This window comes from Melospiza melodia, chromosome 1, assembly GCF_035770615.1.
Source record: "Melospiza melodia melodia isolate bMelMel2 chromosome 1, bMelMel2.pri, whole genome shotgun sequence".
Taxonomy (NCBI): Eukaryota; Metazoa; Chordata; class Aves; order Passeriformes; family Passerellidae; genus Melospiza; species Melospiza melodia.
In genome coordinates, this window is record NC_086194.1 from 16,089,473 (window position 1) to 16,113,710 (window position 24,238).

General features: G+C 42.4%; 1 protein-coding gene across 2 annotated transcripts; it reads left to right on the top strand.

Annotated features, from left to right (window-relative positions):
• Window positions 1-770: 770 nt before the first annotated feature.
• Window positions 771-20,923, top strand: MAP3K8 (mitogen-activated protein kinase kinase kinase 8). Of its 2 annotated transcripts, XM_063149173.1 has the most exons (9): window positions 771-821; window positions 3,925-4,051; window positions 4,930-5,290; window positions 8,416-8,580; window positions 10,026-10,287; window positions 12,902-13,008; window positions 16,992-17,144; window positions 17,808-18,054; window positions 19,513-20,923. In XM_063149173.1, exons 2-9 carry the CDS (start codon window positions 4,017-4,019, stop codon window positions 19,644-19,646), a joined length of 1,464 nt encoding a protein of 487 aa, XP_063005243.1. In that variant the 5' UTR covers window positions 771-821; window positions 3,925-4,016; the 3' UTR covers window positions 19,647-20,923. The 2 variants fall into 2 exon arrangements, with proteins under 2 accessions (XP_063005243.1, XP_063005252.1); XM_063149182.1 differs by lacking the exon at window positions 771-821 and having other exon boundaries at window positions 3,395-4,051.
• The last annotated feature ends 3,315 nt before the right edge of the window (window positions 20,924-24,238 follow it).

Here is a 24,238-nt window from a genome sequence, read left to right on the forward strand (position 1 = left end):
CCATTTAAACAAGGGAGTCAGGGCATCTTGGTAATATAAAGAGAAAAGGAGTTGTATGAACTACTAATAAACACTGAAGCCTAAGGTGCATGTTTGTCCTGAAACTTTATAATGATGGTTTTGCCATTGACTTCAGTAAGCAAATAGTCATTACCCTGCAAATAATGAACTAAAAATCCATCTTGGGTCTCTTGACACCTTGAGACAGATTCAGCTCATCAGCTCCTAGTGCTGTGGCAGCTGGTTGTGTTAAAGGTGCTACTTGTCTCCTGAAAAACGAACTGACTGAAGAGGAGCTATTGGGCAGCACAGTTTTGCAAGAATTTCTTCCTTATGGATAAGAAATAAGTAATAAGTAGTCGTACCAAATTTTAGCAGTTACCCAACTTACACTGTTCGGAGTACTTTAATACTACTGACACTAACAAATTCTTGACGTTGTTGTCCTAAATTCCACCCGCGTGTCAGCTGAAGTTTAATTCAGATAATGTTTAAACTCGTGGGACGCTGGTGACGCCCTCTAGGTGCGCATGGAAACATGAGGCGTAGGGAAGGGATTTCCCGGTGCCACCGCCGGGGACGGGCCATTGCCGATGGAGCAGGAGGCGGTCGCTGGCCGGGCTTGAGGCCGGGCTGGGACAGCGCAGCGCTTGCTCCCGCCGGGAAACCGAAATAGAAAGCGGCGCCGGGGCCGGCCCGGTCCCCCGCCCTCGGAGGGGCGGGCGGTGCTACCTGCGCCCTTGCCCGCCCCGGAGCTCCGCGGCACCGGCGGAGCGGCGCGGCTGCGGGCGGACGGCGGCGCGGCTCTCCGGAGCGCCGGGGTGAGCGGGGCCGGCAGGGCAGGGCAGGGCAGGGGGGCCCCGGCGGGATGGAGCGGGACGGGACGGGACGGGACGGGACGGGACGGGACGGGAGCGGACGGGGCTGCGCTGCCGCGTTCGGGCTCCCTCCCGGCTGGCCTCCCGAGCCGTGTGCCGGGGGAGCCGGCGGGGCTGCGGCACCTGCGCTGTCCCCGGGGCTGCAGGGCAGGAGGGGGCTGGGGCTGGGCTCTGCTGCTGCTGCCAGCGCCGGGAGAGTCGCGGGTTTTCTTATTCCAAGTGAATATGTGAAATGGTGCTGAAGTTGAAATTGTTGATATTTCTTGTTTCTTAACGGTAGAAGTTTCTTTTCAGAGGGATTATGTTTTTCAAGTTCTGTTGATAAGTTTTCTTTAAAGTAAATAAGGACTTTTTTTCGTTTCAAGTGGGCAGTCACTTGTCACTTAGACCAGAAAATTATTCTCTAAAAGCAGCACAAGAGATCTTTATTAAGGGTGTATGATTGTGTTGAGCCAGTCTGTGCAGGTAGTGGCTAGCTTTTTTTTTTGGGGGGGGGGGAAGGGGTGTTGAGGTTTTTTTGTCTGTGTGGTCTTGGTTTTTAAATTTTATTTTTATTGTAGATTTTGTTCAATTTTTTTCCATCATTGACCTTTGATGCACAAAAAGTCTCGCAGGGGCTCAGAAGTCTGGGATCCAGCTACTCTTATTTAATATGGATATAAGAGTAGTCTCTGGCAGCACACTTCCTAGGCAAAAGGGGTTGGAAAGCTACGCAGAGACTAGAGAAATAAACCTTTGACTTACAAATTACTCATGTGGTGATGTTGAAATATTGGCAAAACTGGAGAAAGAGTCTTGTGCTTTAGCAACTGACTTAAGTGCTTGCATGCAGTTTTATTTTTCCACTGCAGGTAAACCCAGTTTTTTTAGCTGCAAATCTAAGTAAAGCATACTTACTGATGTAATTTCTTCATTAATCTAGATTATATAGGATGATTTAGAATACTACATGAGTGCCCACTACTGATACTAGTACAGAATTTTAGAGATAAATAGGAGGAATTCCCCATTGGAAAATGGACCTTTTTTATTTTTTTAGTCTGTAGAGGAAGTATAATACTTTTATAGTCTAGACACTGCTTTTATTGTGTAAACATTTAGTGATTAGAATTTGCTAGATATAGGGAAAAATAAAATCATTTAGGTTGGAAAAGATCTGTAAAATTATCAAGTCCAACCCAGCACTGTCAAGCCCACCACTAAACAGAGTCATGTCTACATGTATGTTTTTTTAATCTCCCCTGGGATGCTGATTCCACCACTTCCCTGGGCAGCCTGTTCCAGTGTTTGACAGCTCTTTTGGTGAAGAAATTTTTCCTAATATTCAGCCTCTCCTGGCACAACTTGAAGACATTTCCCCTTTTTCCATCATTTGTTATTTGGCATAAGAGACCAGCTCCCACTTCACTACCTCTTCCTTTCAGGTAGTTGCAAAGGTAAAGGGTTTGCAGCTTTTGTCAAGTAGTAAAAGAACTGAGAATATGCAGATTATAGGCACGTCTTCATGTTATTCAGAACTTTTTGAGTAATCGTGAAACTGCCAAGAGTATTATTAGTATTGTGCTCCAGTTTGGGAACATTTTGAGGAATGAAGCAGAGCTGGCACTTCCAGAAAGCTACATTTGGTCTAATCTGTACAGATGCTTTGTGCATGAAAATGCTGTCAGGGAGTAAATTAGTTTAACTGTGGCACGTATTTGTCTTTATCCACAAAAGACCAGAGCATCTAGAGGCTCATGTTTTTCTTCAGAAAGTCCCTCAGGACTAGTTTGTAACTTTACCTGACTTTACACATGAGGTCTCTTGGTTCCTTTTATGACAGCACTGTTTCTTTTCATTTGAACCCCACTAATTCAGCATTAAAGGAAAAAAAAAAAAAAAAAAAACCAGACAAAAAAAAAGAACCCTAAAAACCAACAAACCAATGAATATAAGTCCTGATCTGGGGAAAAATAAAAATCTCATTTCTATTGAAAAATAAGCACGTTCAGGCTTTGTTAACAGCCTATAGCTTGGTCATGGAGCAAGTTGAGGTGATAGGGGCTAGAAAACACCCACAGCATCTTTTCCTTTCTGTGATCTCTCTGAGCAGCCAGGATACAAAGCCTGGGGCCTCCCCCATCAAGTAGTGCTAGTGACCACAAAGTTTCCAACCTGGCTGCCCTTGTGCTGGGCTGTGGGTTGATTAGGGCTGGGTGAACTGGTGTAGAGTGCTGGTGAAAGTCACTGTGCCCATCTTGGGGAATGGGGGCTGGCAGAGCACTGCTCTGCCACCAGCACTCTCAGGGTTTGGGTCTGAGTTTGAAAAGGAACAGGCACTCCGTTTCCCTTTTCTGATGCTGCATCTGCTGTCCTCTCCTGCCTTTTCAATTTTCAGCACGTGGTCTGACTTCTTTGCCAACTCAGACACGTCATTTTACTTGGTTTTCTTCACACTAGAGCTGACGTAAATACTCTAACCCATGAGAAATATGTGCCACAAAGCTTCTACGTCCTTGTGGTGGGGGTAAGAAAGATAGTGATCATAACCAGAAACTGTACCTGGGTAAACACATTGCTCCATGGCCTCAGGGGACCGAGTCTGCTGCTTGTCCTTGAGATAAGGTTTTGTTTGCTGTTTTTCGTTTTCCCTTTTTTTTTTAAAGTGTCTTTTTGCCTAGTTGTTATCTTTTGCCCAAAATAGATGGTGCAGTGGATTACGAAAAAGGGAAGTGAGAGCTCTCTAAAGAGGGCATGCTGTAGTCAGTTCTGCTAAAGGAAAAGGAGGTCCTACTCTTTGCTTAAGCAAGCATGAGACAGAGAGAATAAAACTCAGGACCTAACCATGGAAAAACTATTTTTCACTACTGCTTGGAAATCTGGATGATACAGTAGCTTGATTCTTTCTTGAGTTGTCATTGTTTTCTGCAGAAAAATCCCCTGTTATCTCAGCCTTGTGATTACTAGCTCTTCTTTCCGTGAAGCAAATGAGTACATATGAGTACAAACCAGTCCTTCTGCTTGAGCTGGTATGCAATGGCTTTATTTGTTTTGCTTTTTTTAATAGACTGCCACAGAACTCTGTGAAATTATCATCAGTGGTAAATACGGGTTCAGAAAAACGTGATGACTTCAGGGATTCTATTGAGACCTTTTTAAATGGTTTTGAGTGATGTAATCAGGTTAAATACAAGGTAAGTGCTCTTGACATTTATGTGTTGGAAACTATTTGTGTCAGTATTTTAATGACTGACCATGCATACGTTTTTAACTTGAATATGTAACTCTCTGGAATAGAAAGGAACTTTTGGGGAAGTTGAACCCAGCTTGCTGTAAATCCATCCCAGCAAAATAGTTGCAACAGTAACCTAAAAAGTTATTGTTAGGATTAGTGGGAACAGAACAAAGTGTTGGAAACCACTTCAAAAGCTCATTGCTTTTATGATAGCTCAGTTTCTGACTTTCTTCTGAAAGTCAGGGTGAAAATTTCAGTTCAAGTCTAGTTCTGATCAGTTAATTGCAAGAAAAATATGGATCTTGTATCTCAGGTGGTGACAATTGTGCACTGTACAATGATACTAACAGGTGCCTATTACTAGTGGAATGACCTTCTTTGTGACCTTTCCTTCTTTCTGGATACATCACATAAATTGTCAATATAAACTTAAACATAACTAAATGAGAATGTTAATATCTCTCTTTGTCATTCTTTTCTAAACAATGAATTCCTTTGTTTGTATTGAGGGTGCTCCTTCATTTTTGCATATCTTTCACAGTGATGTATTCTTACTGTACCTGTTCCTCTTAGGGAAAGCTTTATCATAAAAAATTCTGAGAGTGAGTGACAGGGGAGGTTAACTAGTAACTTCTAAATAAATTTGACTAGCAAATTCGTCTCTGTTTTGTCTTTGCCCAGGATCCTAATTATGATTTTCTTCATAATTCAAGTTATTAATGTTAAATCTGGATAATGATGAGATGCTGGTCACTTCTGATAACTCCTTTTCATTCTTACTTTGCTAAAATAAGTGTAGGTGAAAAGTGTTTTCAAGTTTGTTTCTTTTTTTTCCAGGAGTGATTTTGCAAATTGGACAGTAATGGAGTATATGAGCACGGGTAGTGATAGCAAAGAGGAGATTGACTTGTTTCTAGCTGATCTAAATATGTCTGAGGTGATAGCCATCATGGAAAACCATTATCCAGGTGAAGACATTGCAGTCTATGAAGACAGTTTAATTACCATGTGTGAAGAGGCAAATCAAAATGATGAACGTGCAGAATCATTGCTGTTTTGTGAAGGGGAGGTCTCTTTGATGTCCTCTGTCAAATACGGGACTGTGGAAGACCTGCTTGCTTTTGCCAATCAGGTGTCTAACACTGCAAAGCAGTTTAAAGGATGCAGACAACAGGAATCTGGAATCCTCTTAAATATGGTATGTACATCTGTTTTCCTTCTACTTGGCATTTCATAGACTATAGGAATTATAAGTTTTTAATGATTCTAAATAAAGCTCAGCTCCAGAAGTAACAGGCTGGGGTTTCCTGTGCAACCCTGGGGCTGGAAGGGATCTCTGAGCCTATCAAGTCTAGCCCCTGCAGTCTCAGGCAGCTATGGAGAAAGGTTTGTTGTTCAGAAGGATCCACTCTGTTATCTCCTAGTGTCACTGGAGGTCAGAAAACATTTCCCAGTGTTGAATACAAACTTGAGACAAGCAGTCAAAAAGCAAAATCTACAACTCATTTTGTCCTTTTGGTACTTAAATGGGGCTTATAAAATCCACAACTTGCACAAAAAGGAGAGAGAGTGACTTTTTAGAAGGGTGAGTAGTGATAGGACAAGGAGGAATGATTTTAAACTAAAAGTGTAGAGATTTCTTTACTCTGAGGGTGGTAAGGCTCTGGAACAGACTGTTCAGAGAAATTGTGGATACCCCATCCCTGGAAGTGTTCAAGGCAAGGCTGGATGGGGCCCTGAGCAACCTGACCTAGTGGGTGACTTCTCTTCCCATAATAGGGGAGTTACAGCTAGATGATCTTTAAGAGCCCTTCCAACCCAAGCCTATCTATGATTCTATGGACTATGATGGTTTACACATCTGGGAGACAGTAAGAGTCTTCTAGTGCCTTTTATTTGTTAGTAAAATATTCATTATGCAAACTGCCAAGAATAAAGATCTAGGATCTGACAATATAGTTCCTAAATTTGCTGTATCTGCACAAAATGTCAATAGTAGTAATCTAAGGAGAAAAAGCACATACTATGAAGTGTGACTTTAAGAGTTACAATATTATGTAATATCTCACACTCCTAAATTCAAGTAAATAGATGTGTTGTTTTGGAATTTTAATTTTTTCCCTAAAATTGTTTGTGTTCTACAAGCATCTCTAGATATTAGTGTCATTAAACTTTTGTTTAAGATCAGTTGCTCTGGAAACAATCAGTGTTGCAATGGAATTCTGTTCATGCGTGTTGATGTTGCTGCTGTATTTTCCTAAGATACTCTACATCTATCTTCTTAAATATCCTGTATATCATACATTTTATATGTAAACACTGGTTGCTTGGGGCTTACTGGTTACTTAGGTGCAAAATACCACAGGGTATTGCTTTATTCTGATTTGGAGGGAGCATTGCAGTATTGCAAAACAATCACTTTTCAACTCTGTAACATTGAAATGGCACTCAGTAATATTAAATGTTCCCTATGCTTAGGGTAGACACTGTTCTACATACTCATGGTTGTTTTGCTTGCATATTGTTTCTACAGATGCATACAATTGGTATGAACCCAGTACTATTAGGTGCACGTGATCCCATTATGCAACTGAGGGTTGCAGGCAGGGTATTACCTGTGCATGCATTTCAGCAGGGGCACTGCTCTGGAAATTCCCACAGCATTTGGTTGGGGTCAGGAGTGTTTCTGACTGTCTGGTGACCCTCACTGTCTGCACCATGGCTTGCATCACAAAGGGTCTTGAAGTGCACAAGCTGGATTTCTTTTAGTTGGAACTGAACTGAAAGATGCATTGCAGCCACAGACAAATGTTCGCAGGGTCAGGCTAGGAACTAGTCCTAAAAGCCTCCTGAAAACATGAGTAGTGTGGTGGTTGTCATTGTCTTGCTCTCCAGATCAGCTCTGCTCGGTGTCTCTTCCTTTCCAGGATAAGGTGTAACCCATATGGATTAATTTCAACCCTTTGAAGTGCAGAAGTCAGCAAGCAAGATGTACAGATTGTTAGACATGTACAAATTGCTTTACCCTGGCTCTAATAAGTAGAGGGAAGGCTTGCTCTCTCTATCCTAAGCAGAATACTTTTTATTGAAGGACAGCCCCCTATGCCCCTTTGGCCAAAGTTTAAGAACTTATCCTCCCCAGATTTAGGAACTTAGAAGAATTAATTTATTTCGTGTAGCACAAATCACAAATGACAATTTTAGCAGTCAAGAAGGTACTTTCCTAATTGAAAAGCATGCAGGTAGATTAAGAGTGAAAGATAATATGTTGCACCTTAAATAGAAATCTAAAACAAATAATCTTCCTGATATGCTGTTATCTTAAAAAGAGTTGCTGAAGAGCTGAGTATTTGAGACAGACATGCAATGTGTGACAGACATGACAGACATGTATGTGTGACAGACATGCAATGATAAATATCCTTGATGTGATTTTACATCTCTTCAAGAATTTGATAAAGTAGCAGTAAGGAGATTAATGATATTCCAGATACTGGCTGAAATAATTAGAAGCATATTTATAGGAAATATTATTAATTTTGTAGCTGAGAGACTGAAGAAGCAACATGAGGGATCAAGCAGTAGTTGATGGCTGTAGTTGGGTGTTTGGCCTCTCTCTGTCACGTGCAGAGGGAGGGAACTGTTAGGGAAAAAGATTTAGAGTAAGATACTGACCTAGGTGCCCTGAATCCCCTCCTTGCCTAGCTGGTGATACACAAGAAGCAAAGCTCCCAACATTACCCACCTAGAGGAGGCAATGTTACTCCCACTCTTCTTTTCTAAACTATGGTATAAAACTAGAGGAAAGTGGCTGGTAAAATCAAGGCAGACTTCTTTGACCTTTAACTAAGCAGCAGAAACTCCAGTACAAGATGGGAAATTAAACTCCTAGCAGTACATGTGATATTAGGAAATGCTGAAACTCTTGCTCACATTGTATAAGATAACCTATGAGTAACAAGTATGTGGCATAACAAGTTAACAGATTACAGGAAGGACAAACATGTGCAGGTAAATCTAATAACAAGAGGTGGGTAATTTCATTAACCCAGCTGCTGTTGTTGTTGTTTCAAGACAATTAATTGCAACTTACACTTCATAAGTTAGTCACTGGAGAGAAACGTGGATGCCTGGGCTGTGAATGAATGCCACACCTCACATGCTGTTCCCATTTAGTTACTAAATAAAGACTGCTAAGCAGATCATGTGCATCATACACATAAGTGATATGGGGTTTTCCCACCATATATATATATAAAATAAATTAGATTTGTAATGGTTTTAACTTCACTGTGGTTTTTTGTTATTTATTTAACTCCCCAGATCACACCCAAGAACGGGCGCTATCAAATTGACTCGGATGTGCTCCTGTTTCCATGGAAGTTGACTTACAGGAATATTGGTTCTGATTTTATTCCTCGGGGAGCTTTTGGGAAAGTGTACTTAGCCCAAGACAGAGAGACCAAGAAACGAATGGCATGCAAATTGGTATGTTAGCTCAGTGCTTTTATCTCTGAGCAAATATTGTATAACATACTACTTACGGTCTATTTTCAAATATGTCTGCATCAAATTCCACTGTTGGCTGATGATCATCTGGGTTTTGTTGGCTTGAACAAGGTGGAGAAAATATACACTTCTGTTAGCTTGTTTAAATTTTTTTGCTCTAAAGCTGCAAATGTTTCAGCATTTTGAAAGTTATCTAGAAGTGTGTGGAACTGGCACATGGCCTGTTGTGCAGAGTGGATTTTCTACTTGTCCTGCTGGGGTGAAATATCAGAGTGAGATCTTGTCCCTGCTGAAGGAGCTAGTAAAACCCTGCTGCTGCAGAAGTTTTAGGCTCTTGTCCTTTAACTGAGGCGCTCAGACTTCAATTTACTCCAGTGCCATTAAAGTCCCTGAGAACTCAGTATGTGCAACTCCTACTGTGTTTTGGGCACTGATGGGGTTAAGGTTGTGAGATGCCTCAAAAGAACTGCTGAGTGCTGTCCTACTTTTATGCAAGCCAACATTTTCTTTCAGCTGTGCCTTTTAACATACCATTTGGAATTGAGCAGTAAATACTCAGGGCCAGTAAAAGCTCAGTTGAGACATTGCTCTATATCCACCAGCTCATTAATAAGTACCTGTATTAATTCTGTGTGTCAAAGAGCTGGGCACGCAGCTCTGTGTCCTTCCCCTGCAGCCTGTGCATCCACGTGGGGACAGATTGTTTGCTGCTCCTTCATAACCCACTGCAGAATTAAAGTATCCTAATATTTCTGAAAACACAAACAGTATTTCTCCTTGAAATAAATGAGCCTCTTATTTGGTTCACAGACACAAGTCCAAGGGAAGAAAACTAAACAGAGCTGTAGTAGCTTTTCTGTGTGTAAGCAAACACTGCTTTTATTGTCTCAGCAATCAGTACTTTTTAAAGAAATATCGTGCTGCTGGCACTCCCTTCAAAGCAGCTTTCATTTCTTGTAAGCCATAAACCAGTGCTGATAAGGACTGAATTGAGGTCAGTAATGGGCCTGAGCACTGCAAGCACTGATCCACCTGTCAGGTGGGTGTGTAGTTCTGGTAGTGCAGATGAGTGCACAAAGCTAATGGAAAAAGCAGTGGGAATTTTATCTCCTTCACCAGGAAGTTTGCATAAAGCTTTTGCGTAATCACTGGATTTTGACGGGAATAACTCTTGCTACACTGCTTTTTCTGGAAGATTGCACTTTTTATTTGGGCATGATTCCAAAATGTCTCTCAGCTTCTAACAGGATGTCTCTCAGCTGCAAAGGAAGAAAAGTCACAGGAGCAAAGTACAGCTGAGTATTTTAACAAGTGGATACAAGTGCTATACTTCCTTCTTTTCTGTTATTCTATAGGCTAATTAGTGTCCACATGGATAACTTGTTTTTGATGTGAATAACTGTGGTTTTGTTCCAATGTCCTAGGTCCCAGTGGAGCAGTTCAAACCATCAGATGTTGAAATACAGGCATGTTTCCGTCATGAAAACATTGCTGAATTATACGGCGCTATTTTGTGGGATGAGACAATCCATCTCTTCATGGAAGCTGGAGAGGGAGGATCTGTCATGGAAAAGCTGGAGAGCTGTGGGCCTATGAGAGAGTTTGAAATAATTTGGGTGACAAAGCATATTCTGAAAGGACTTGACTTTCTCCACTCAAAGAGGATTATCCACCATGATATCAAACGTACGTCTGTGGAGTTCCTTGGGGTGCTTTCTGCTCCTGGCTGGGCTGGGGCCTGGGGGAAGAGTCCCTGGGACTGAGCTGGGGCACACAGCCCTACATCCCTGAGTGGGAGGGATGGATAATGCCTAACAAATGGCCAGGCTAGGTTCTGGAGGTAATAGTTACTTACACTATTTATTAATTCACTCCAGCAGAGAGGGTAATTAGAAAGTCGTAGATCCTATGCCATCATGAGCAACTCAATTTAAATAAAAACCTAAAGAGTGAAGTTATCAGTCTGTGTTCAGCTGAAAGTTTCCTGCTCTTAATATAAATTCATTCTGAATGTTTCCATGCTCACCTTCATCTTGCACCTTCTGTTAGGTTTCACATTTCTACGTGGCTGTTCCTCAGTCTGAGACACTTGAGAAGTAAATACATAATTTGTGCTGGTTTTTTTCTTTCAACAAGTACAGAAAATTTTAATATATGTTTGATTTTTAAAATCTCTGGATATTACATCTATAAATAATCAAACATATTGATATTAAGTCAAAATTAAATACACTGGTATTGAAATGCTTTAAAATTCAATTTTAATGTGTTACATAAGTAATGCAACACATTTAAATTAGTATTAAATGCTGTTTCTCCCAGTACCATCTTGGCCCACAGATAGATGCCTCTCTGTGAGTTTATTTAGCTAAACTTGGGGGTTTAAAGTAGAAATGTTCAGACTGAAGCATTCCAATAGTTCACAGAAGATGATTATTAGAATTTGCTAAATTTTTATCTCAGTTTTGCATTTTTGGGTTTTTTAATTTAGTATGGGCCAGTACTTTAGATGTAAGCCTTTGAGGTTCTGACAGCTACAAAATTACTTATTTTTCCCCTTAATTTTTCCATCTCATTTGTTGTAAGAGTCTTTCTTATGGGTTTATCTTAATTGGCAGTAACAAAGACATTAATTAAACAATCTAAAAACCAAAGCAGCCCAAAGCCTACTACATCTAGGTAGTGAATAGGAGAACCAGGAGAACCCATTGTGAATGTGGTGGATATGAGTGTATTTCACTTTTTCCAGCCTGTCCCCACGTTGGTGGATGCAGGGCAGATGATGAGGCATAGGTTGCCTGGGGCAGATGTGGTTGCCCAGAGGTGCCTGGGGTGAGCCCTGGCCATGCTCCTGCCTGTTTGGTGCCAGGGTGAGCTGGGTACACCAGGTCTGAGGTGGAGCCATGCCCACTGCCTGGCAAGGCAACCCCCAAGCAGGGAGCAGTGTGTGTTTTCCCTCCCCAGGTGGAATTAATAGAAAAGACTTTCCCAAAACCTCTGATTTTTTTCCTCACTCCATCTGCTGCTTTTGAGTTGCAGTTGAGTCTGTTCTGCTGATACAGAAGATGGGGATTTTATTGAGAGTAAAAAATGCCCTGAACAAGGAAGGGGAGGAAGACATTCTGTTTCTTGGGAGGTGTTCAGTGCTGCCTCTCCTTTTAACCCTTGGTTGGAGAGCAGTGAAACCATCAGGCTGTTTGGTTGAGGGAGCCTCAGTCCAAAATCAGCTGCAGCTGGGGCTGGGTATGGTCCCAGGGTATGGTCCCACTGCACTGTGGCAGTGTGGCCCTTTGGATGATCTATTATGGGACGTTTCAAATCCATATCTTCAAAATTATCCCTAAAATGACAGATTTACGCAGTCTGTAGCACTGGTAAGGAGGCAGCTGTGTGAAGCATTGCTGCTGGAATCAGAACTGCTGAAATCAAGTCTGCCCTCCCACTCGGTGGTCATGGTAGGCACTATCAAGACAGAAAATGGCCCACAGTTTCCTGTAAGGGAAATGTATTTCTGTTGTGTAACTTGGAGACTTCATTTTACCACATCTTCTGAAACAGCAAACAAGAATTTCTCAAGGCTCACACTGAGCACTACCTTCTTAAATATTTGATCAGAATTGCAGCTGCAAACAAAGCCTCTGAGTACAAAGTTGTGCCTTAGGCAGAATTTTATGAAGGAAAGTAAATTAAGCTCCTAGATACTGCTGCAGTTCTGAGGGAGTTTGAAATGCTCAGTCTTCTATTAATTTTACAGCCATTGTCTGTCCTCTGTTGTCATGCTGAGCTGCTCTCACGGACCAGTGCAGGTGACTGGTGTGGCTGCTGTGGAGGGACCCTGGTTACTCTCTGTTTACAGTCTTCACTTAAATTGTTACTCTAGAAAAACCTCTTGGTGAGCAACAGTTGTGCTGTTTCTAGCCAGAGCTGCACAGCATGATCTCCACCTTGGAGACCCTTAAACATCTTCAGAGCACTGTGCTGTGGTGCCTACCAGTCTTCTGCCTTCCTCCTCTACCCTCACCTGTTTTCTCTCTTTGTCTTTTTTTAAATTTTAAGCTAAGAAAATGACAAAACATTGGCTCTTTTACATAAACCAGGCCAGTTTGTTTTTAAGATACAATTTAAAATCCAACCAAATCATTACCAGACCTATTTTGGCCAGAGGGATATTGGCTGTAGAGAGTGGTTGTGCTAATTTCTCTCCCCTTTCAAGCAGGCATCTGAATGAAACAGGAGTGTTGTAAAATAAATACCAAACATGCCAGACACTTAAATGATGTAATTTTTGGTTTTCTTTTAGCGAGCAACATTGTCTTTATGTCAACTAAGGCTGTTTTGGTGGATTTTGGCCTAAGTGTTCAAATGACTGAAGACATTTACTATCCCAAAGATCTTAGAGGAACAGAGGTAAGAAGCTGAAGGGACAAAAGCCCTTTTATTGCATTAGTCCTATGGTTGTGGTGTTTAGGCTCAAATTTGAAGCTGGAAGGTTAGAAGCATGGGTAAAATAGTTACTATAGAACCTATAAAAAACTTACAAATATTAATAGAGTCTCAATTATATTTTTATTTTCAACTTGCTGAAGGGAATGCTTTGAAAGCCATGTCATTTTCTCCGCAGTCTAAATTGTTAGCAGTTGTTCACTGAAGTCAAGCAGTACTCTAAGGAGGGTTGTTTGCAATGTTTCAGCAAGTGATCAGAGACACTTCAAACAGGAATCTGTTCTTTGCTCTAGCAAAGATTTCTTCTGAGATACTCACTATGGACTGGGGTGACCTGTTCCACACCGTACTTGGATTCCTCCTCCTTCAAAACCACAGAACGTTCAGATGTCTGGGTTTCATCTCTTAGCCCTTCTAAGCTCTGTTCCCCATCTACATGTAACCCTTTGGTTCTTCAGAGGTTGTGCATGGCAAGGCTTATGATTATCTGGTAAAATTGCTTAGACATTACAGTAATGGAGGTGGGGTCCTTTTAAATGGTCTCAGTGACTTTTTGATTCTGCACACCCCTTGGGCTGCATTCCTGCAGAGGTGTTTCCAGGGCTGGAGTTTTAGCAAACAACCAAGCAACAACAATTAGCTTGGACAGCTGCTGCAGATGTGGCATTTGTGCTCTCTGTTGCTGGAGGAGATTGTTTACAGGAAATGCTTTAGCTGAGATGTTTGCACTTACCCTTTTAATAGCCTTCCACATGTGTAAAGAGGAAATCCCTGTGTAACTGACAAAAAACATTTCACTTTTTAGAAGGGGAGGATAAATCAAGCTTTCACAGAAGGTCAGGTTTGTTTGTTTATTTTTTTCAAGATGATTGAGAAAGCACTTGAATATTTGTTTTCACTGTCTTTCTAGTCAGGGCAGTTAAGAGCTTAAAATGCTTGCTGAACTGGAAGCAGCCTGCTTTCTGGCACTTCATGCATGAGCTTTGTGGGATTTTTACTTTGGTTTGGGGCTTTTTGTTTATTCAAGGGGGTTTTGTGTGCTGTTAATAAGAACAGTGGTGGGTATGAGTTGGTAGGGTATTTCCCAGTGATGGAGATGTGTGTAAACAGGACGTTTCCATGATTGTGGAGCAGAATAGTGAAGATCCACTTCTGGGTCTTGAAGTATAGGCCAAGGTTGTGTTAGTAAGAACAAGTGGAAAGTGAAAACATTTCAGTGTTTGCCAAGTGAAAAACCACTTAGCTTTTCATTTAATAGGAGGAGAATTCCGTGCACTTTAACACCTGCAGTCCTGTTCTCAGAAAGCTGATAATCCCCCAACCCTGAAATGCAGCCATGTTTGGTGTTTGCTGTCTCAGGGGAGCAGCAATCCTGCTGCAGCATTGCAGCCAGAAATGAGTTTGGAAAGACACTGGGAAAGGAGATTTTCAGATACCAGTGAAAGACTTGCAGCTAATGTTTCTAATGCTTCTGTAGGTTTTTCTGCTCACAGTCTTCATTCTAGGCATCTTCCTCGCCACAGTGCTTAATCCTGTCACCCACAAATGCCCTCTGTAGTCTGGCTTTCTTGATGATTTTTTTTTTCAAAGTAAGATCTAACTCTCCAAAGTCCTCTTGAGTTTTGCACCCTATATTATGCAGCCTTATGAAGTGGTGCAGTTGTCCTGCTGTTCCTGCATGAAATTGTGCAACCCCTGGCTGGGGCTCTGTCACTGCCAGCAGCATTGTGCCAGTGAGCTGGCTGGTTTCTCTTACATCTGCTATTGGCAGGGACTTGTGTCCTTGAGGGAAGTGGCAGGTGGAGTAACCTTTGTCCTGTGCATGTTCTCTAGGAGTTAGGATTTCTATTCACTTCTATAGCACAGGAAGTCTGAATGTAGTGAATCTTCTTTGTGTTTATAAAACATGGGTAGTTACAATTCTGGCCAAGGGGATTGAAAGATAGTTAAATTTTGTTTAGATGGTGTAGTGTGAAAAAAACTGGTGTTCCTGCTTTTGTGTACAAGTCATGCAGAACATTAAACTGTGGTTGTTATGAAACTGCTCTGCAGGAAATACTTTTCCTAGGCAGTTGCTACACTTTCTGTTATGCTTCTGTCACTTTGTTAAAATATGTAAGCTTCAGTTACAACCATTTGAGGGTAAAAAGTTGTCTGCTAAAGTTTATTGAGTGTGGAAGGTATGATTCATTTTCAGGAATGCTAAACTAAAACTAGTGCAGCATGAGGAAAGGACTGGTTTTTAGCTGGGCTCTGACTGGTCTGACTGGCAGGCAAGTGCCAGCCCACCAGTCAGAAGGAATAAGAATGGGAAGTTATTAATGGCTTGAGCTGTCTGCTTTGGTGACAGCAGACTTTAGACCAGTCTGAAATTAGAGCTTTGGAGCTCATTTTTGATTTTTGTCCCTGTCCAGTCAAGGTGCATCTTGAGCATTTTCTCACCTTAACTGCAGACAGGATCTTGTTCCAGCATTCTTTTTTGAAGGCAGCTGCTGCTTGCTTATGTAGATTGCACTCAAGTTGCACTGTATTTGCCAAAGACTTCTTTTTACAAAATAAGAACTTCTGTTCTTTTCTCCTTATGAGACTTAAAGGTGGAGGGTGCAGATCCACTGATTCTCTTGTAGCCCTGAGGAAAGCAATGGATAAGTCAGTAGCAGCTGCAGACACCTGCTGAGGCTTTGCACGCACTTCCAATCACAAGTTCTATTTGCAGATAGGGAATGTAATGTAATTTACTGGGAATTTTTCCTTGGAATCTGGTGAGCCCTACAGCCATTCTCAATCTGTGATAATAAGGAGTCAAACCATGTGGTGATGACTTAACTTCCTGCCCTTGTGTGAATTAATGGCTTTTAATGTGATTCTTTGTGTCAGGATGACTTGAACTAATTAAAGTTTGTTTGAATCCTTTAGAGGGAAATTGGGTGAGGGAAAAGTAGGATCCAGAAGCAAATATGGTAGCTTGCTAACCCAGTGTGCTGTGGGCTGTGCCCATGTGGTGTTGAAACCTGCTCCCCAGGCCAGTGGCAGTGGCAGAGCTGTGCAGGGTGTGCCTCCTGCATCCTGCCTGTCTGGTTCTCCTCCAGCTGCACTCTGAGCTGCCTGTTGCTGGCAGAAGCTTCCAAGATCCTTCTTTAGACTCTTGGCAAATCCAAATGTTCAGTGAAATGTTTGGATGGAAACTATTTTGGTTTCCATCAAGAAATATTAGAATTTTTGGTTTGGAAAAAGGCTAGAAGGGGGATTCTTGTCTTCCTAGGTGCTCTGGGGTAATCTGGTGCAAAGAGCACCTAACTTTTAATTTATGCATTACCTAGACCTGGCTTGTTCCTCATCATCCCATGTCTCAGGATAATGCTCCATTGTGCAGGTTAGTGGATAAGAAGGAGGAGTAAAGAAGACAGGCAGGCGTATGTCAGTTCTGCTCTGAAGGGTTGTGTAGAATTCTGTGTAACAGGGAGCTGAGGGGAGGACTCCTACCCCCATCTGAGCCTGGGGTAGTCCACCCTCTCTCTTTAGCTCATGCCCAGCCATTGTTCAAGCAGGATGGAGCTGTCTCAGCAGTGCCCCACAAAACAAACTGGCAATTCAGGCCGCTCCTTTTGCTGTGGGGGGATGAGGCTTCTGCTACTCATCTGAACAAGGCAGAGCCATGGCTTGAACCTCAGCCTCTCACAGCTCAGCTAAAGCCCATAGCCACTGACCTATGGCCTGTCTGAGGAGGCCAAACCTGGAATATGAGTTTGTCCAGGTACTGTCTCTTTGTTCTACTCTGCATATGAGTACAGCCAATCTTATTTCCCAAATGTTTCTTGCAGGTTCACTACTATGCATCCCTTCAGAGCGGGGTTTCCAGGATCACAAAATACCATTGAGTCATCTTTGGTTGTTGTTTTCCCCTGTTGAGTAATCTTTTATTTTTTTTTTTTTACTATTTTTCACAGATTTACATGAGCCCTGAAGTTATCCTTTGCAGAGGCCACACAACAAAAGCAGACATCTACAGCATGGGAGCTACTATTATTCATATGCAAACAGGCATCCCACCCTGGGTGAACAGATACCCTCGTTCTGCATACCCCTCCTACCTCTACATTGTGAGTGTGCTTAGCAGAGCCAGCTCACTATCAGCTGCAGGGCTTCCTGTACTCTTGTTGAGAAAATTCCAGTTGTATAAAAACTATCAAAATATTTGTCAGAGATGATATCATTCTTTTTGCTTCGGGGGAGGGAGGGAGGGAGGGAGGGAGGGAGGGAGGGAGGGAGGGAGAGAAGAAGTGGGTTTTGATCTCTTAGGGGAAGACAGAGACTGAGCTGGAGTTGTCTCTGTGATTTGTATTTCAATTTACAGGCCTTGGGTTTACTGGAAGGACAGGGTTAGGTCACTGTGAGACTTGATTGAAACAAGCCCATCTGTCTTCTACTTGTCTGTTTTCCTTAGAAGTTGCAGATAAAAACTGGAACCTGGCAGATTTGATTTTTTGACTCTTCCAGTGTGGTATAGAAATCTGGTGAATTTGCATTGCACTGGATTTTAGGCTTACTTGAAGTTTCTTTGAGTTTTTAAATTTATTATAAAATCTGATTTTTAAAAAGTGGGTGTTGTGTAGTTGCATGTTCTGTTCTAGTTGATCAGCCCTACTTAGGGAGGTGATGAGTCCTAACTGGGGAATTCCCAGACCACTCATGTGGTTATCCATGACTTCCTCTTTCACTGTTTCTGGAATAACTGTTTCCATGGTCTTTTTTTATTCCAACAGATACACAAGCAAGCTCCCCCTTTGGAGGATATTGCTGAGGACTGCAGCACTTCCATGAGGGAGTTGCTGGAAGCAGCTCTGGACAGGAACCCTAACCACAGGCTGTCTGCAGCTGACCTGCTGAAGCACGAGGCCTTGCACCCACCCCCGGAGGAGCAGCCTCGGTGCCAGAGCCTGGACTCGGCGCTCTTTGAAAGGAAAAGGCTTCTTGCCAGGAAGGATCTGCAGCTGCCAGAAAATATCACAGGTATTGGGATCAGCCTCACCTGCCTGGCACTTTGTAGACTTTACTTTGTGTCAAATGTTGATTTGAGTGAGTGGTAAGGAACCAACAAAGCGACCAGTGAAAATCCCAGTTGGATGAGATCAGACCCTGAGGTCAAGGATCTGTAAAACGCCCATTGACCAGTGGGGAGGAACCTAGCCTGACTTCTGTGAGCTCCTGAAGGACTGGCTCTTGGAAAAGCCATGGCAATCATTCAGGGCACTTCATGAAGTATAGATTGCTGTCCCAAATGGACTCAATTTGACACTGTACTAGAGATGTTTTATGGACCCTTGATTTGTAAGCAATGACAAAGTCCAACAACCACCAACAAATCCAACACTTTTTGCCTTTTTAAGGAAAAACACACACACAAAGCCATAACTAATGTTGCTGAGTGTCAGCAGTACAAGCCCTTTGTTTTTAAACTAAAAATGACTGTGGGATAGAATGCTGTTGCCCTTGTGCATTAGTCAGTGCTTAATGAAGGATACTACACAAACTAGGTAGGAAACAGCCCTTTCAAGCCCAAGTGAGATATAGTGCCAACAACCTGCCAACAGGCTTCAAAATGCTTTTCTTCTACTTACTTAGTACATTAGGAGGGTTCTGACAAGAGGCATTGAAAGACTCTTCCCAGACAAGTGGTTCATTTAATTGGAATAAATATTTCAAAAGATATCTGTGCAAAATTTTGGGTACTGTAATGCATAATTGTTGCAACAAATTCACTGAAAAAAATCAGTCACAGTTTTTGAATTTAGAATGGCATGGTACCTTCTGGATTTTGCCTTGGGGATGCACAATCCTTTGACCAGCTCAGACCATCTGAATCAATTCTTTTGAAAATGAAGAGAATATTGGATCATTAAACTTGGACTTTATTATAGGTTCTTGAGTCTCGAAGACACTCATTATACAAGTACTCAGGGGAATTCTGCCATTGCAAACCCAATCTGTCTTTTCAGACCTTGATTTAAAAAGAATACAAAATCTGAAACGGATGGTGCTGTATTTGTTCTCTACTGTCACATCCAGACAAAGATGATGTCCTGTGTTTAGATAAAAATTTCCCTCTGAGGAAGCAGAATTCTCAGATGGCAGAAAGTTTGCACCAAACTCTCCTTTAGCACTATAGCTCAGAGGATGAGAAAGCTCTGCCTAACTGTCCCAGCTGATGGAGACCTTTTTTTTTAAGTAGTTGAACACACTGTTTGCAGTTGCAAACTGCTTCTCTTTCTTTGTCCTAGAGCTGTGGGTTGGCTTGTTAGATTTTATTTTATTTGAGGTTTGACTTATGTTGTACTGAAAATTTTTCTAAGCCACATATTAATAAGATCAAATAACAGGCAAAATATTCCAGTAGTACTGACAAATACGAAAATGGACTGATACAGCTATTTTTACAGTAATTACATAGTTTCTCTATTTTCTTTTTAGATTCCTCATTGTGTAATGGGAGCATGGAAGAGTCAGACCTGCTAAAGAGACAAAGATCTCTCTACATAGACCTTGGAGCTCTAGCTGGTTACTTCAATATTGTTAGGGGACCACCAGCCTTAGAATATGACTGACTCAGTAACATGTTATGTTGATGAGTCAGAAATGGACCTCTACCTCTTCAAACTTGGTTTTAAGACTTGACTTTCCAATTTGTACATAAAACTATTGCCATTATAGGCTGTCAAATGTGAATAGTGTTTAATTGCACAGATGATTAAGCTAAACCCTTAGGGGGTCTGATAAGCTGATCCCAAGCAGTGATGTTTGTGTGTCTGCTGGTTGACCAACAAGAAGATGGCAAAAAGAACACTGCTGCTGGGAATGTCTTAATCCAGGATATCTTCCTGTGCTGGGCCTTGCACTTTTGTAAAACTTGTATTATATGCTTGCAAATAATGTCAGGAAAAAATATAATATAATTTAGCATGTGGGCTGTAAGATTCAGTCTCTCTGAGCTGTCCTTAGAAAATACATTCCTGCCACCCCCCACCCCCCAGAAAAAAAAGGAAAAAAGAAGTCCTTGTTTTGACCAGTTAAATACTGGTTCAGTCTTTTTTTGTATTTAAGACTTGGTCATTCTTGGTCTTTAAGATTTGGTCAGCCTCTAGGCATTCTTAATGAAAATTAAGAATGTCTGTAGGGTCAGATTATCACTTGTTTGCAGATGTGTTTTAACTTTGCATCTTTCCTGGGCAGTGGGAGCTAAGAAGGAGGCTGTCCCCTTCTCTGTGGGTCAAGGGAATCTTTCCCTGGCAGTATCAGTCAGCTTTGGGATTTGCACAAGTTACCCTGGCAAAGTATGACAGTGACTTCCTTACTATGTTACAACTACTGCAAGGGTATCTATGATAGTTTTCAAGGGTAGATCAAATGTTAATGCTCTATTGGTAACAGTGGGCAGGCTCCTAACTCTTGCTTTTTAATACTTTAAAATTGTACACTTGTATAATTGCTCTGAGTGCTATGGTTTGGAAAGTGTGTCATTAGTGACAAGCAGTGTTTATGTTCCTATGGAAATGGAATTATATTGTTCTTGCTGTGCCTCATACATTTGAAACATGATGTTTTGGATGATAGTAAAACTATGTAAACTGCATAGTTCTGTACATCCCATGGGATGAGAACGTAAACTTTTATAAAACTCTTTCTGATGCTTAGGATGACTCTTTATAAGCATTTGTGTTAAATGGCATACTGTGTATGTTGTACACTGAATCTTTTCTGAAGCACAGTTTCTTTTTCATGTCTGTTATTTAATGCTGCTCCTCTCTAACACATGGTCTTAAACACATGATTTCTAGTTTGATACTGATATGGTCAAGTGAATAAATCCAGCTCAGTGCCTTGAGATGTGGTCATTGTTCCTTCACCTTCAAACTCAGCATGGGGCAGCAGCTGCATTTGGGCCAAGACCCCTACCATGGCCCAGGTACACTGCAGGCATCACCCCACTTGTTGGGAAGTAGGGTGAAGGTGATTGCTGATGGATTTTGGACTCTGGTAATGGATGGTAAGTATTTCTGGCAGAATCTCCTTCTCACACCCCAACATTCCTTATGGACTGCCTGGATAATGCACAGTAGTTGTGTACAACATGGAGCACTTCAGTCTTGATGTTAATTGCTGCCAAAAATGCTGTTGGGAATAACCCACTTGCTCTAGTGCTTGGTGCAAAATCTCTAGATAACAAGTTGCTTGGAGGAGAGCTGTGTGAGGGAGCCCTCTTAGTATTTATACTGACTGTAGTGATCAGGATATTCAGGAATCAGACTTTCCTTTGGCTAACTTAAGGAAAACATGATTGATTTGGATAACATAATGGTTTGGATGGTCACCTTTGGTTTCAGAAACCTGTGTTCAATTTTATGATCTTTTACTGATAGCTTTTGATCTTTAAGGAGATTATTAGAATTAGTAGGAAGCAGCTTTTCACATAACTGGAGGTGGGTTTATAATCTCTCCCCCAGTTTCCCTTCTATAAAATTAAGGTGTTTATTCTTACCAGACAATGGCATGGGGTTATGCAAATGCTTTTCAAATGCCTGCATACTTCAACAATGAGATCATGTCAAAATTGCAGCCTGCTAGTGGTCTTTTACCTTTGCTTTAAAAAAAGTTACACTGACTTTTATTTTTTTTTCTGTAATGCCATTCTCCTTTCCCCCACCCAGTTAAATGTTTCAGCATGGAAATCTGCAACTGGAGACACTGTTTAATATAGGCTCACTATTTCATATTTGGGTTTATTTCTGGCTGTTATATAGCTTCATACTAAGAAAGTAGTAAGTGACCAGGTTATCAAAAATAATTACAGTGTGTGTACTGCCAGACATAAGTAATAGGGTGGGTGAACCAATAGCTCTTTATAGATACATCCACATGTCTGAACAGTACGAGGGCTTCAGGATAATTATCACTTCAGAGGACTGGTACACAACCAACAAGCAGCTGTTCAGGTATGCTGAACACCAAGCATTGCTTCCAGCTCTGTCAGCTTTCTAATAGCTGGGGACTGTTTCTCAGGTGAGCCTTAGGCTGCAGCATAGCAGGAATTTCTCTCTGGAGCAATACATCCCATCCCAAACATCCCACATCCCTCAAGCATATCCCACAGTAGTGATCCCTGTGTTGTGTCCACTTGTTTATACCAGCACCTGGGGAATGAGGTCAGGGAAATGAACTGGGTTAGAAATATCGTGGGAGGGGAAGATGTCTCCTCTAATCTGGTTACCTGAGCAGCTGCGTACTCACAGCAGCTGAGGCTGGAGGTGAGGGGGAGGGAATGAAAATGGATGGTGGGAAAACCCTGTGCTAGTAGCACAAGTCCCAGGGTCTGGCTGGTCAGTGCTGAGCCATGGGATTTTGCAAAGGATTTGTCTCTGTTTATGTTGATTTTGGGTGTGTAGTTTTATTTTCTCTTGAGGGGATACTGAGACTCATGCTAAACTGCAAAGGAAAACACAAGTGCAAGGGGAAACGCACTGCTCTCAATAACTGATTGTGCTGGTTTTGGTTGGGGTAGAGATAATTTTCTTCACAGTACCCAGCTCAGAGCTGTTTCAGCATTGTGCTGGGAATGGTGTTGATAACAAGGGATGTTTCTGTTGTTGCTGAGTGGGGCTCACAGTGTCAAGGCTTTTCTGCTTCTCTCACTGTCTTGCCAGGGAGGAGGCTGGGGGTGCAGCAGGAGCTGGGAGGGGACACAGCTGGGACATCCCTCCTGGCCCAAGGGATATTCCAGGCCATGCAATGTCAATCTCAGTGAATAAAGCTGGGGGAAGGAGGGGAAACATTCTGGGTGATGATGTTTGTCTTACCAAGTCACCATCACATATATAATGGAGCTCTGTTGTCCTGGAGATGGCTGAACACCTTTCAACCCATGGAAACTGGTACATCAAATCCTCGTTTTGCTTTGCTCATGTGCACAGCAATTGTTTTACTCTTGGGCTGTGTTTATCTAATCCATGAGTTTTCTCACTTGTACTATTTCAGTTCTCTCCCTCATCCTGCCAGAAGGGAGTGAGTATTTGGTTGCGTGCTGAGGGTAAATCACAACACTGATGAAATTAGGGAGTCAAATGTGCCTTTTATTCTCCTGGGATTAGTAGGTTTCTTATCTCAGCTGTGACCCTGGGACTGAGATCACTGTGACGCTCCTCTGCAAGGCTTCCTGATGTTTGGAAGTTTGACAGAAGCTGCAGGAGCAGTACAAAGCAGTTTGCCAGCACTCCCTGTGTGCAGAGCTGATGGGAATGGGGAAGGAGCCTCTGGCCATGGATTAGTCCCTTTGTTGGGACCTTGGGCAAATAGTGCATTGCTCTGGCTGATTGGCAGAAAGGAGCAGCTGAGGAAGAGTCACTGTGACCCTGCCACAGCTGGGAAGGCCAGATTGGCTGTCTGGGAAGGACTGGGACATAGGGAGATGCCTGGTGCTGTGCATGGCCAAAGCTGGGAATATTGGCATGGCTGGGAACAGCTTCCCTTGGGGCTGTACTAGCAGCTTCCAAGGCAGGCTCAGACACCATGAAGGCTTTTTTTGCTTCCTATGCTTTGCTTTGCATCCCATGCCCAGGGACTTTGCAAATTCCCAACACAAGGGCACCAAATCACTGTTTGGAGCCCAAGCAGCCTTTTCTTTTCTTACAGGAAAGGGCTAGCAAGGTCCATTTCTAAAACTGTTACCATCTAAAGCTAACAAGTTGGGCAAGGTGAAAACAAGTCTTTATAAATTGTGTGCTGACCGAAATCAGCAACGCCCAAAAGAAATTCCAGCCAGACTTTGGGAGTGGCTGGTTCCAGTGCCATGGGTGCACCCTGCTGCTTCAGGCTGGTCACCAGACACAGCCATGCTGACAGATACTGGGGCGTGGTGACTCACCAGGAAGGAGGTGAGCTGCTGTGACAGCTCTGCTCACCTGCACCCACAGCTCCTGGCACGGCAGCAGCACGTGGCCCCTGAGCACAGGGGCAGCCTGAGCAGGTCCAGGGGCAGGTGGGTTGGTCCAGAGGGGAGCTGCGAGGGGGATGATGCTCCCAGAGTGAGGTGTGCTGGAGAAAATGGCTGTATCTGGTCCTCATCAAAGTCACATGCAATGGCAGCCTCAAATCTGGTCTGGAGTGTGAACCCTGCTCCTGCAGGAGCCATTCCCAGAGGAGGGAT